Source organism: Trichechus manatus, unplaced genomic scaffold (assembly GCF_000243295.1).
Source record: "Trichechus manatus latirostris isolate Lorelei unplaced genomic scaffold, TriManLat1.0 scaffold00208, whole genome shotgun sequence".
Lineage (NCBI taxonomy): Eukaryota > Metazoa > Chordata > Mammalia > Sirenia > Trichechidae > Trichechus > Trichechus manatus.
In genome coordinates, this window is record NW_004444144.1 from 1,395,606 (window position 1) to 1,410,618 (window position 15,013).

A 15,013-nucleotide genomic window follows, 5' to 3' on the forward strand; every position below is an offset into this window, starting at 1 on the left:
CAGGACCGAGCAGATTTCTGTTGTATGTAGGGTCGCTGTGAGTCAGGATTGACTCAGCGGCACATGATAGCAGCAACAACAGCCTCCTGAGCTGTGAGAAAATAAATTTGTGTCCATTAAAGTATAAAAAAGTACGTTTGTGGTATTTCTGTTACAGAAACAAATACTGTGGTATTTCTGTTATAGAAACTACATCTCCGTGCTTCCTGTATTCATCATAACTCCTTAAGATGCAGTTCTCCTCCTGGGGCGTTGATCTTCTGAGCTTTGAACCACAGAACAGAGCCCTGGTGATATACTGGTTAAGCGCTCAGCTGCTAACAAAAGGTGGACTGTTTGAACTCACCAGCCACTCCTTGGGAGAAAGACGTGGCAGTCTGCTTCTGTAAAGATTAACGGCCTTGGAAACCCGAGGGGGCTGTTGTATTCTATGGTGTCATTATGAATTGGAATTGACTTGATGGCAACAGGTTTGGTTTAATGGGTTTCAAACCACAGACAAGTGTTCAGGAGAGAGGTTGAGGCAGTTTCCCATTTGAAAAAATTATCCAGGGGCTGTCTCAGAGCTTGTTACACATCGTTAAATGAGTTGAGACAAAGAAGAAAAAGGAATCGCTATGGCTTTAGATATTTCAAGGGGCATGTGGGACACTTACTTGGGGTTTATTTATTGCCCCCGCTGTGAGTCAGGCACACGAGGGGTTACAGTTAGAAGACGATTAGTAAGCCAAGTGCTCTGCTCATGGTCGAGAAAATGAAGTCTGAAGCCTGACATTGAACTCTGCCAGAATGGAAATGGAGTGAAATTTTACTCCTTCCCAAACGAAACTTCTGAAGAGAAATTTTGGCAGCCCCAGAGAGTTGAGCACACATTTCCAGCTTGATCGCTTGCCTCTTTCCAGCCTTGAGCCCGTCACTGAGCTTCTCAAAGTCTCTCCTGGCCTTCTCAGACATTTCCATCCTAGGAGATTCATAGAACCAGAAGCTTGGGGTCAGTATATAGTGAAGGTAGACCCTTTGCTCTCTAAAAGTTGCTTCGAGCCTAGGGTTTAGAGACATCTCTCTTTGCCATACCGTCACCAGTGTGACGGCGTCCTGCTGGCGTCCAGGCAGGAGCGAGCCCTCCTTCAGAGACTGCCCAAGGTTATGGCCAGCTCGCTTGGCTGTCCCACTGATTACTCTTGAAGATGCTGGTTTGCATTCAAACAGTTGTTAGGTTTTCTTAATACTTTGTTGTTGTTGAAAATACCCACAGCAGGACATACACCAATTCAACAATTTCTGCATGTACAATTCAATGACATTGATTACATTCTTCAAGTTGTGCAGCCATTCTCACCCTCCTTTTCCAAATTGATCCACCTCCGTTAACATAAACTCACTGCCCCCTAAGCTTCCTGTCTAACCTTTGTGTTGTTAATTTGATCACATATATGTAGTTCTCTAAAAGAGCACAATACTCAAGGCAGACATCCTTTACTAATTAAGCTAAACTGTTGTTTGGTTTAAAGAAGATTTCAAGGGATATTTTTGCTTTAAGGTTTAAAGATTATCTCAGGGCAATAGTTTCAGGAGTTCATCCAGCCTCCATGGCTCTAGAAAGTCTGGATTCCATGAAAATTGGAAATTCTGTCTACATTTTGCCCTCTTTTGGTCACGAATGGCTGTTTTGTCATTTGTGTGCTATTTTCTGTAGGCAGAGTCAGCTGTTTTTAGGAGTCTGGGAAGCAGTCAAGCCAGGGTTAATATACCAGCTCAGGCCTTTACTACTTATGACACCTTGGGCAGGTCTCTGAACGTCTCTGAGCCCACAGAGCAAAGATACTAACGACCGTCATGCCAGGTGCCATAGGTGCCGTGAGGGTGAACTGAAACAGTGGCTATTCATTGTGTCTGCAGCATCATCTCTGAGACTCACAAAATACCAGCTCCTCTTTTCAGAAATGGGGCTAGATCCTCAGCATGTAAGCAATGAGCTCTTCACAGGTGCTAGTAACTTTTTGAAGGTATAATTTAAAAAGCGTTTCTACTCTAATAGGATAGATGAGTTCTTTAAAAAAAAAAAAAAGTATTATACAAAAATTACATCATAAATAACAAGGCTTTGAGGAAAAATACAGTTGGAGCAAGCATTTAAAATTATGTAATAATAATAATTCTCATAATAAATAGGGGGATGCAAATGGTTAATGTACTCAGCTGCTAACCAAAAGGTTAGAGGTTCAAGGCCACCCAGAGGCACTTTGGAAGACAGGTCTGGTGATCTACTTCCAAAAAATCAGCTAGTGAAAACCTCGTGGAGCACAGTTCTGCTCTGACACACATGGGGTCACTGGGAGCTGGAGCTGAAACTCAACAGCGACTGGTTTGATGTCCGTAATAAACAGGCACAGCTTAAAACACGTTAAATTCCTAAAAACAAGTATTCCAGTAAATATAGCGCCCCCCCCCCGCCACACACACGAAGGTAGCTTGATGGGAGGAGGTGTAAGGAAGAATCAAAGCGGCTGAATCTGGAGGCAAGGAGGAAAAGCACAAAGATCGGGGAGAACAATTCAGCAAGCAGTTCTGAGGCCTCATTCGGCCAAAAAGGCGAGAGAAAGACGGTGGGGCGAATGGGCATTAGTCCTGCGTTCCTCCACAGCTTGCCTCATTCAGCCATGCTGGTGTCCTTTGAGTTCAACAGCTGTTCCATGGCGATGCAAAACATCATTACATCCTTGTGCTGGGAAAATTGCATATGAAACCAACTGATCTTCTATGTTAATGTGACATCATTCCCTGATTACAGTTAAGGTAGTCTTTAGAATGTATGAAGCTCATTACCCCAACTGATAAATGAGCCTCTTCCTCCGCCTGCTAGATAGGAGGAACCTGAAACCTTAAACACCTCAAAGTAGATTTTTGACCTCAAATTTATGTGGACAAGGTTAGAGCTGGGGCGGGGAGTGGAGGAGAGCCTTCCTGCTTTACTTGAGTGATGAAATAGTCTTGTTAAGTTTACCTGCCTGTCGTATGATTCTCCCAGGTTCAGTTTTTCAAGTTTCTGAGCATAAATTAACTCTAAAAAACAAATGTTTATTAAACGACGAGGGAGCTTTGTCAGACATCACAGGACAAAGTGTCATCTGTAGAGTATACCATATTTTCATGTAGACAACGCCCACCTTCTGTATTTGTTTGCCATGCCCTTCCTATTCTGATTTTTTTTTACAACAACTCATGGGAGAGGATTGGCATGGCGGCACTGTGAGGGTGCCTCGTGGAGGGGGGGCACGGCCAGCAAACAAACGCAGGGGGCACGCGTTATTTGTGTAAAAACACGTACTTCTAATGCCTGAGAGCTTCTTAAACTCAGATTGTGTGATTCCATTCCAGAGAGCTCAGCGATATGCACAGCAAATCTTGCAAAAGCAATGTCGCCCCAAGTTTGCGAAGACATCCATGGCGCAGTTGTTTGAGCGCAGGTACAGCACGGACTTGCTGCCCTTTGTGAAGCAGACCACCACAATGAATGGAGCCGAGTACAAGTACGACCCTCCTTTTGGATTTCGAAAGTTCTCCAGTGAAGTCCAGACCCTCTTAGAACTTTTGCCTGAGCACGACTTTCCTGAACACCTGAGAGCCAAGAAATGTAGGCGTTGTGTGGTTATCGGAAGCGGTGGAATACTTAACGGACTAGAACTGGGCCATGCCTTGAACCAGTTTGATGTTGTGATAAGGTACGTTGCTTTTAAAGCCAACCTTTCTGCTCTAGAATTAAGTTCATTGCTCTGTGGCCAGTGTAGCACCAGGTACAGTGAATGATACAGGAAGCACGGCATGGTCCCTGCCCACTTAGTATTTGAGAAGTTGGGACCAAAAAAATGAAAAGGTTGGATGCCCCAAACTGTGCTTCACTGACCCTAGGTTTCAGGATTGTGCAGTGGACTGCAGGAATTGGCAAAACCTTTTCAGAGATGGTAGGATTTTGAAGGATGGGTAGATTTAGGTAAGCCGGCAAAGGAGGAAGTTTGTGCTAGGCAGGGGCAAGAAGACGACGCAGTAGGGGAATTGAGTCAGGGACACCTGGATTCTGGAAGCAGGGGATTGGTGATGGGGAGCCCCAGCAGACACTGCTGGCTGGGATACAGAAATCACACAGAGGAATTTGAACTCAATACGACAGATTCTTTTTGGTTTGGCTGGTTAAAAAATTGTTTTCTTGATTATAAAAGTAAACTATGTTCATTGTAGAAATTGGCAAACTATAGAAGAATATAAGGAAAACAAAAACCACGTATAGCGCAAATAGTCATTATTAATTTGTTGTGTTGTTTTTTTCCAGTTTTGTTTTATACACATACTCGTGAGGTCATTTATACTTCTACAAAGTATTTTGCTTTATATATTGATGTTATGAACAGTTCCTGAGGTTATTAAATACAGGTAGTCCCCAACTTACGACGTATCTGAGTTCTGACGAACCACACTTTTGACCGTCTGTTTTTTTCCTTTCCTTTTTTGCACATCCTATCGTTAGTAATATGTACTCCATACAGTGTTGTAGCACGTAATTTGATGATGTTATCATTCTCAGATGTTCACTCGCAGATGTTCAAAGATCGGATTTATAAAGATACTGATAATACAAGGCAATAATAATGAAAACTTAAAAAAGAAAAGAGGTATTTGACTTACATCAGAACTGACTGATGACAGAGTCGTGGGGATAGAACTTCGTTGGAAGTTGGGGACTACCTGGATTCTTTGGAAAACTAACTTTAGTGTATAATATTCTTGTATATGAGGGTATCATAAGTTATTCAGCCATTCTCCTATTGCTGGACATTAAAAATGTTTTTAATTTCTTTATTATTGTGAAAATGTACATCTCTGGTTATTTTCTTAGAGAAATTCCTAGAGATAGAGTTGTTTTAAAAATATTTGGATATTTTTAAGGCTCTTGATATATTTTAGTGACTTGTCTCCCAAGAAGATTGTTCTTATCTGAAGGGTGCGAAGAGCCAGGAGCATGATGAAAATTGGGTCATAACATGCCGGCAATAGTATGTGGGTTTGATTGAGGGCAGGAGAGACTAGGCTTGGGAGTCTGGGTTCACAGTTTGCAGTAATCAGGCCATGAGGTGTGTGGGCCTGGTGTGAGACAGAGAAAGAGGAAATAGCAACTGAAGGTTGAATCTGAGAACAATACTGGACCAGTAAATTTAACTTTCCAACAGTGTGACAATTAATGTCAGAGAACACCAAGATTTCTAGTCTGGGGGTCTAAAGCATTAGTGGAGCTACCTTCAGAAATGAGATAATGAAAAAACAAACAAACAAAAAAAAAAAAACCCATTGCCATCAAGTCAATTCCAACTCATAGCAACCCTGTAGGACAGAGTAGAACTGCCCTATAGAGTTTCCAAGGAGTGGCTGGTGGATTCGAACGGCCAGCCCTTTGGTTAGTAGCCATAGCACTTAACCACTACACCACCAGCGTTTTTTTTTTCTCCCCCAGAGATGAGATAGTTGAGAAAAATCCCTGGATAGTGAGGGAGGATGTCAAGGTCTATTTTGGACATTTTGAGCCTGAAAGTGATGATGTGCCCACGCAGTGCCTCTGCCCCAGCAGAGATAACTTTGGGCAAATTATCTCACTTCCTGTGCCTCAGTTTCCTCATCTGTAAAATGGAGACAGTAACAGTACCTACCTCATAGGGTTACTGTAAAGACAAAATGAGTTCACAAATGTCAAGTGCTCAGAACAGTGTCAAGCTTGTAGTAAATGCTCCATAAATGTTGGCAGCTGTTTGTGGAGAATGTATAGGAAGGTGGGGGCTCAGGAGGAGAGTGCAGAGAGTGTGAGGTGTGTTTAGGAAAGAACCAGATTTCTGTAAGGGCCAAGAGGTAGAAGAAACAGGTAAGAACCAAGTTTCAGGGTGAAAAGGTACCATAGGCCACAGTGGCAAGAGAACAGTACGGTGTGAAGTGAGAGGGCCGGAGTGGGTATCAGGGCTTTGGAGGGTTGTGAAAGTTGGGGTGAAGGGGAGGATGTAACGGTTGCCTTTTACTGGTGCTTCCTGTGTGCCAGATATCATGTCAGGCACTTTAGATATTCTCATTGCTCAAAATAACCCAACGAGGTGAAGCCTGTGTCCTAGATGAGGCCTCGGAGCACCGCGGGGCCATCGTCCAGGCCAGACCCCAGCATGCCAAACGCAAGGGTTGGAGGCTTCCAAAACCTCATCCCTGACTTCATGTCAGGAGCTGAATGATCTCTGCATAGGCATCCCAGGGGAAGACAGGGACAGGACCAACACGTCCACCAAATGGAGTGACTGGGATGCGGGAAGAGAAGAGATGAGAAACCAGGGGGGCCAAAGGGGAGAAGACGTGGGCGGAAGAGGAGGCTGCTTCCCGCTGGCCAGCACTGGTGGGATTTGGCCTGCAGAGAGGAGCCCCGCCTGGCCGCAAAGGGGGCGTGATGTCCAGATGATGGTGAGTGTGGACTCCTGATCCGCAATGGCAGGCAGGACACCCTGGGGACAGAGGAGGACGGCTCGTAGCCTGGTTGTCTGGTTCTGGTGCCGAGGCCGATGGAAGAGGCTAGGGGAGCAAAACCCATGAAGAAGCTTCTTCTTGGGGGAGCAACTTTTAATTTTAAAATAATACCAAACTCAACAGAAAAATTGAAAAAACAGTACAAAGAACTCCTAGATTCGCCAGTTGATAACACTTTATTACATTTATGTTGTAATTTTCTCTGTTGTTTTCTGAACCCTTTGAGAGTGAATTGCAAACATCAAGCCCCGTTACCCCTCAGGAGTTCACTGTGCATTTCCTAAGGACAGGGATGCTGTCTTATATAACACAGAACAGTGTTCACAATGAGGAAATGAATACTGATATAATAACTATGATCTTGGACCTTATTCAGATTTCACCAATTATCCTGGTAATGTTCTTTATTTAAAAAACAAAAGAGAGAGAGAAAAGAAAGGAAACAAGAAAAATCTGGTCGAGGATCATGCTTTGCATTTAGTTGTCATGTCTGATATCTTTTAATAATCCAGGAATTGGGTGTTTGAGCTCTAGAAGAGGAAGTTGGTAGAAAAGAGAGGTTAGATGCAGGTCATAATACAGGTGAAGAACTACATACTTTTTGAGATTTCAAAACTGAGTGGTATGACTTTTAGAAGAATTCTTAGAAGTTTTCCCAAAAACAACCATCCTTGTAAAGCGGTCATGGATTTAAAGGTTTTAAATGCCCCAGATGCTTGCTTTAAGACCAGGTTACACCTGGGACCCAGTATCCTCCTAGGCCCCCAGGCCCTGCCCCGTACAACTGCTGGTTGTATCTGCCCTGCCTGGTTGCAAGGCTTTTGGATTCCCTTTGTGAAATTCTCACAAGAACTGTTCATGTCTGGGCACAGTGGGAAGCTTTCAAGGAACCTTTACTGGTGCCCAGAGAAAGCCCAGTATGCTTGGACGGGCTTAAAATAGCAGGACTAGATGAAATTGCTTGACATTTAGGGACTAGATACGATGTCCCTCGTGGAATGAAGGCTGTGTTTGTCAAGCACTAGGAAAGGGCAGAGCGGTGAGGACTGATGAGGCAGCTCGCAAGGCACGGCTACCTCTGGGAGGGCCTGAGAGAGAACGGCCCCCAACCACAGACACATCTGTAGTCCTCAGTGAAGCGTGGAGAATACAACGCGGTGATGTTGCGTGGTGAGAGAAAGTGGTTGGCAGTTTGCTTTGTCAATTTATCTTTGTTTTTTATTTAAATAGGTTAAACAGTGCACCTGTTCAGGGATACTCAGAGCATGTTGGAAATAAAACTACCATAAGGATGACTTACCCTGAGGGTGCGCCCCTGTCTGACCTTGAGTATTATTCCAATGATTTGTTTGTTGCTGTTTTATTTAAGAGTGTTGACTTCATCTGGCTTCAAGCAATGATAAAGAATGAAACCCTGGTAAGCACTAGAGCTTCAGCTATCAAATGTACTTAGTAAAAAATGTATTGTCTTCCAAGGGATTGCCACCGGCAAAACCTTTTCCCATCACCGTGCCCTTTGTAGAAACCCTTCAGAAGTCCTTGCTGAGAAGTGTGAGTCACATGTGAACATTCTGATGATTATTTAATGGTAATATCAAGTTTGGGACCAAAATTGCTATTGCTAGGGTTAATCACCTACCTTGTTCACCAGACTTGAACTTACATGGCTTTTGGCTCTTTCCAGAAATTAAATTTCTTGGATGAATATGTACCATTATTAAAGATATTCAAAAGAACATGCATAAACAGATATTGGTGATGGTTGCACAGCATGATTAATGCAATTGCTGTCCCTAAACTGTACACGTAGATTATGTTAAGTTGCAAATGTTATACATTAAAACCTGCGAAAGCTGGAACTTGTGTAGGCGGAAGCCTGTCAGAGAAGGAAAACTCAGATATTTTCCACTAAGAGCAATAGAAAATGTAAGGCTGCACCCTGTCAAAGGCAGAAAACTTGCAAAACCCAGAAAAACAAGGCAGTCCTGTCAAGTTCCAGCTGTCACAGGTTTCACTGTATATATTTTTACAGCAGTAAAAAAAAACCCATAAACAAATGAATATGCATAAAATCTCTTTTGAATGTTCCCAAAGAGCTTCTCCAGAATTGCTCTGATAAGTGGTCCCCTTGTTGGAATAAATGCACAGTGTTCCAGGGGCCGGTGTGAAGGAGAGAGCTCTTACCTGGTCGTATTCCTTTGGTATGTCTTCACAATAATCAGTCTCATTACTTTATAGTCCTGCCCGGTACACGGTTAACTGTGAAGGAGGATGTGCACGAACCAGTTGTCTGCAAATATACTGGGAATCGTTAGACTTTTCACATAAGCTTTCTCTGAGGGAGAATTTGTATGTCCAGGGCTTGTCTATACAGGTTAGCAGGGTCTTCCGGACTTCTGTTGGGTAGTTGTTCTTGTTCGAAGATGAAGCATATATGAAATGACTTACAGTCAGTTACCAAAAGACATCCTGGACTAGGACATTAAGTTGAGAGAGGAGGCAGGATGAGGGCCTGGTCAGAGGAGGGTGCTGACAGCGCTTAGCACCCTTAACGTTGGACCTGATCCTCGGTCTTCGCTGGATGGAGTGATGGCTCTGGATCCTAAAGAGACATATTATCTCAGGAGGAATTTCTTCCCCAGGCAAGAGCTGGACCCATAGTTCCTCTCTTATACAGTGTCTCCGCTGTAAATCAGGTCCTTCAGTATTACATTTTTGGGCCGGGGTGCCAGACTTGCCTAGGTCTTAGAGACTCTGCTGCAGAATGCCGCACCCAAGCCTCCATGGGGCCAGGCCCTGCAGGGGCTGGATTAGCAGGGGCTGCGTTCTCACCCTCTGCTGAGAGGACAACTTTATTCAACACCCTAATTCTCATCATTGCTTGCTTTTTCTCCTTAGCCATTTTGGGTGCGACTGTTCTTTTGGAAGCAAGTGGCAGAAAAAATCCCACTACATCCAAAACATTTCAGGATTTTGAATCCAGTTATTATCAAAGAGACTGCCTTTGACATCCTTCAGTACTCAGAGCCACGGTCAAGGTTCTGGGGCCGAGATAAGGTATTTTTGTTGTTATTCAAATTAACTGTTCTTCTCTATGTTTGAGGGGAAGCAGCTGTACAAATTCCACTTAGGCTCAACTGTACATCCAGAAACATCTCCAGTGGGGACACCTAGCCCCTGCACGTATGGGTACCACTCCACACCTGACTGAAGGGTTCCTGATTGGTTCACTGGCCAGCTCCCCTATGACTCACCGCTTTGATGTATTAAGCACATGGACCCTTATGCCACTGAGATTTTATTTCAGGCATTCTTACTCTAGGGCTTGATCACGCCTGAAACTGCAGGACCCTGAAGGGCACTCTGAGGGTCTGAAAAGTTCTTTCATTTTCACTGTGTGGGCCACTAACTCAGCAGAACAGACAAAATTGATGTTTATCGTCCCTTTATACGTGATGGTAAATAGTCAACCCTCCAGAGCGGTGCTTTTCAGCTGATGCCTGGGTCCCACCTCCAACATTCTGATTTCGTGGATCTGTGCTGTGGTCATACACTGAGATTTTTCATAGTTCCCTGGGTGATTTTATTTTGTAGCCTAGCTTAAACCATTAAGCTGTAGGCTGTTAATTGCATTAGATTCTTTACCTGTAATTAGCTGCCACCAGGTGGCAGGGGATCCCTTTATTACCTATGGCTTCATGGTCTGACTAGCTAGACCATGTTTTTAAAACTTAAAAAAGCAATGGAAATCTTTCTTTAGAACTCTAAAATAGAAAGAAAAGCAACGAATTTTGAAATGTGGGGTCCAGCAGCTCACACCAGAAGCCTGAGCTGTCTCCAAGCAAGAGGTGCGGGTCAGGGCAGCAAACACTGAGCTACACTCTTCAGTGTAGTCAACCGAAAGTTATATTAGTGGGTTCTCTATTATCCCTGAGAATCAAATTTTAATAAAAAATATTCTTTAAAACAACTTGTAGATGTTGAAAAAAGAATGCTATAGTGATTTAGGAAAAGGAACACCTAAATACAGTTAGGTACCTTCAAAACGCAAACCTGGTTCTTTCCTGTGGGCAGACACTGCTGAATCCAGCTCTGGCTCTCACCTCAGGCTTAAGTACCCAGCTAATTGTGACACATCTCACATAGCTGAAGTTCCTCCTGTGCTTAGCTTGGTTGCCTTGGGGCTCCAGAGCAGCCTCTGTGGCTGACTGGCTCATTTCCCAGTGTCTATCTGCCCACAGACCCTCAGGAGCCAGCATTGCCATTTTCCTCAGCGCTCTGCCGTCACCTTCCTGCCTCTTCATCCGTGGAGAGCCACTAGGACCAAGTAGCTCCTGCCCATTGCAGGTGCCTGTCCGGAGCCAGCTTTCCAGTCAGGAGGCGGCACATTTTTCCTTGCAGCAGAGATTGTTAGATTTATGATGGGAATTATCAGAAGATTTCCTTAGCTGCTGTCTCCCACACGGGAGCACGCAGGGCCGACTCACCCCTTTAGAACGTGGACTTGTAACTTTTCATCTGTTAACAACATTTTTAACATAACACTTCTCTTTAAAGGATTTCAACAGAATTTGGCAAGATTCTTAAATTGTAAAGAGGTTTCACTACAAATACACTTGAGCATCTCTCATTATCCTGCCCTATCTTCATTTCTGTATCTTTTAAACTGCCCTGTTTCTTTATTAAATTCCATAGTGTTTTCTAGACCTAGACAAATGGTCCTTTGTTTGTTTGTTGATAGATTTCATTTAGAAAGTACCCTTTTAAAAATAGACTGGTTTAATTACATAAAATGTGAAGCTGCTGAATGATAAAAGATATAAACAAAGTCAGAACACAAAACTAAGTATGTATGTGACAGAGTAAATACTCTTAAAGCATGAACAGCTTTTCTTAAATCAAAAAGAAAAAGATGAGTCAATAAACAAATGGGCAAACGATATGAACAGACACTTCACAAAAGAGGGAGTTAAAATGGACACAGAAGTCAAAGGAGCCAAGGTTTCTCCTAAAACCAGTCAAAGAAGGTATGGCCAAGGAACACATAATAAAATGTTCAACTTCTAGAATCAAATAAAAGCAAATTGGAGCCACAGTGACATAATTTGCCAATTTTCTTAGCAAAAATTTGAAAGCTTAATAATGTCCTTGATCAGCGGGAATGTAGGTGAAGTTATAAGTTGGGGTGTTTTCTGGAGGATAGTTTGGCACTATATATCAGTTTTAAATATGAGTAGTCTTTGACCCAGCAGTTTTATTCTAAAAATTTTATCTTAAGGAAGTAATTAGAGTAACCTGCAAAGATGGATAACAAATGATGGGTTGAGTCGATGTTCCCTCGTCTCACCCAAATCTATGAACCGTGAAGGGCTCACTGTTGAGAGTTTGCAGAAAAGGAGAAAGAGTTGTTTATGGGAACCACAAGGCTTCATTAAGATGGATGAATAAGGTACATTTGCACATGGTTGGAACACCGTACAAAAGAATATTCAGCAGTAGATCATGAGCAGCCGTCATAAAGGGCTTTCTGTGTCCTGTCTGTCCTGTGTACTGTCCTTACGCAGGACTGGGGTGGGGATCGAGAAAGCACCATTCCAGATTTGCAGGTGTTAGGAGGTATGGCAAGGTAACAGACACGAGGCGGGGTGGTACACAGTCTGAACCCAGCGTGATTCGAGCATTTAGCGTGTTGGACCAAAGTAAGTAGGATACACTTTAAAAGGGATAAATGTGAGAGTCCTGAATTTGGGGCTAAAAATGTACTTGTCCAAATAGTGGGTGAGAAGAAATGGCTTAGCAGCTGTACGTGTGACAATGGCCTGGAAGTGTGATTTGCCAAAAAAGCCCTTCACTGGGGCCTTACATTGATGTCCTGCAGGTGGGCCTGAGTACAGTCTTCACCAGTGGAAACTGAGGCATAACTCGTGCACAGGAGACAGCCCGGAGGGATAGGTCCCGAAACAGTGCCCTTGGGAAGACTGCTGAGGTCCTGGGGGCATTTACCCCAGAGAACACCTCGTGGAAACTTGAGTCTTAGGGAGAAGTCCATGTGAAAGAGGAAGTGGGCTTGCTTTGTGATTCTGGACATCATGTCCAGGACCTGGGGAGAGAAGTTTTAGAAAGAACAACTTTTAGCTTGGCGGGAGGTGTTTAGGCCGCCTCCTGATGGGGTGTTAAATGTATTCACATTACCCACCATGTTTTAGAGCTTAGATTCCTAACTTGATGCGAAGTCAGACTTTAAAATTTTGTGGTTCTGTATGTTCAATTAACAAAATAACTGTGCTGTATCAGGTAGGAGGTTGACGAGAGTCAGAAGCTGGAGTGGATTGACCAGTGGGCAGGGTGCACGTGGGCTTGCTTGTGTTTGCTTGCTGATCCGTCGTGCACAATTTTACCTGTTTTTCAAGGTGAAATTGTGCACTACAGATGGATGAGTGGGTGCAGGTGGGCCCGTGCGTACCTTGCTTGTTGGGTAATCTGTCCTTGATCAGAAGGCACATTTAAAAGGGTCGCTGAAGGGACTGCTTACAGACCCAAGGGAAAGGAAAAGCAAGTGGATGCATGGGGTGAACAATCCTGGGAGCCGCCGCCTCCACCGGCCGGGAAGGTCAAGAGGAAGAGCAGTTACGTGAACCCAGAAAGAGCTGCGGGAGAGGGCTTCCCAGAGAAGGGCTGAGGGCTGTAGCCCGAGGGGACAGATGAAAAAGAATAGTAACTGCAGCCTCTGGTGCTGCTTTTATTACTTTGCATAGAATGTACAGCACCTGGAAAGCAGTGAATCGTGCTGACTTTTTTGTTGTCTTTTCCCTTTTTCAGAACGTCCCCACGATTGGCATCATTGCTGTCGTCCTGGCCACACATCTGTGCGATGAGGTCAGTGTGGCGGGGTTTGGGTATGACCTCAGTCATCCCAAGACACCTCTGCACTACTTTGACAACCAGTGCATGGCTGCCATGAACTTCCAGACCATGCACAACGTGACGACGGAGACCGGGTTCCTCCTCAGACTTGTCAAGGAGGGCGTGCTGAAGGACCTCAGTGGCGGCATCCACTGTGAATTTTGAACACAGACAACCTCACAGGAAATGCAACTCTGCCTCCCAGGGCTGTGTCTAACAACCTTCTCCATGCATTTCGTCCTGCAGATACTTGGAAGTGCAGCTGGTGTTTCTATTAATTTTTGTTTTTTAAGTTTACCTCCCCTCACTTTTGTTTCGTTTTTTTTTTTTTTTCTGTTTATTTGAGGTCAGTGTTTGTTTTTGCGCAACATTTTGTAAGTTAATTTTGAGAACTGAATTGCTTTGGAAAGACTTTTTAAAGAGAATTTTATGTAATGATGTTTTATTGTATTTTAAGAAACTAATTTGTGAAAACTCTGTCCATGTACTGCACATAGAATGCCAGGTAATGGAGTGGAAAGAGGAGAGGTTGCTCCTGTGGCAATAGCCCAGAATGCTCACTTCTGTTTCCTGTTGCCCTGTCTGAGGGGACAGTTGTCGGAGGTACTTCTAGGATAACGTGGTCAGTAGCTAGACCACTGGTACTGGTTCTGTAAGGCTGCCGTGAGGCCTGGGCCAGGTGGAGATGTTGCCAGCCCTCTTTGTTGGTCTGGCTCCTGCCAGAAGTCTTGCAGGAAGGAGCCAGGGCAGCTGTCCTGGGAGTCCCTGGTGGGGAGGGACACAGAAGACATTCTCTGTGTCTCTGGATGCTGTGAAGCTGCCCCAGGCTGCAGAAGCCACCGTCGGCTCAGCAGTTATGACAACTCTTGACTCGAGTTTTTTACTGCCCTTCCAGAGCACTTATGTGTTTAACCTGAGGTAGCCCCCTGTCTCTCTGAGTGAGGTGGCTTATAAAACTTAGGGTAAAGCCTCTGCTCTTCAGAGTCACGGGGGAATAAACCTTTTCCAAGAATAATCATATTTTTGAAACACTGGAAGAAAATCCTCCCGGTATTTAAAATTGCCTATTTAAAAAAAAAAAAAAAAAAAATGTTTTTTTGAATGCCTGCCTGGCAGTGTGTCCCGGGCAGTGCACTGGTCAAAAAAAGAATAAAGACTTTTGAGGAGCTCTCCCAGTCTAGTTAATTTGAGTGTGTGTGTTTTGTTGTTTTTGTTTTGTTTTGTTTTTTTAATTAAAGAAAATAAGCCTATCTAAAATGTGCTTCCTGGATACCACTGCCAGCTGTAGACCTCACTGTGGATACCAGTAGTGAGGGACAGAGGATTAAGGGTAACTTGTCCTGAAAGGAGTCCCTGGGTAATGCAAACAGCGCACTTGGCTGCTAACCAAGAGGTTGAAGGTTCAGGTCCACCCAGAGGCACCTCAGGAGAAAGGCCTGGCAACCTACTTCAGAAAAATCAGCCATTGCAAATGCTGTGGAGCACAGTTCTCCTCTGACACACACGGGGTCACCATGAGTTGGAATCCACTCTGGCAGCTGGTTTAGTGGTTGCAAGCTCCTTC

The 15,013-nt window shown here is 44.1% G+C and overlaps 1 protein-coding gene across 2 annotated transcripts in view; it reads left to right on the top strand.

Annotated features, from left to right (window-relative positions):
• The window catches only part of ST3GAL5 (ST3 beta-galactoside alpha-2,3-sialyltransferase 5), a 70,504-nt gene extending 56,025 nt beyond the window's left edge, over window positions 1-14,479 (top strand). For both annotated transcript variants that reach the window (XM_004388236.3, XM_023742340.1), the window contains 4 exons: window positions 3,379-3,722; window positions 7,777-7,963; window positions 9,445-9,603; window positions 13,366-14,479. In XM_004388236.3, the coding sequence (XP_004388293.2) occupies window positions 3,379-3,722; window positions 7,777-7,963; window positions 9,445-9,603; window positions 13,366-13,614 (939 nt within the window). In that variant the 3' untranslated portion in view covers window positions 13,615-14,479. The remainder of the gene's footprint in view (window positions 1-3,378; window positions 3,723-7,776; window positions 7,964-9,444; window positions 9,604-13,365) is intronic.
• Window positions 14,480-15,013: the final 534 nt, after the last annotated feature.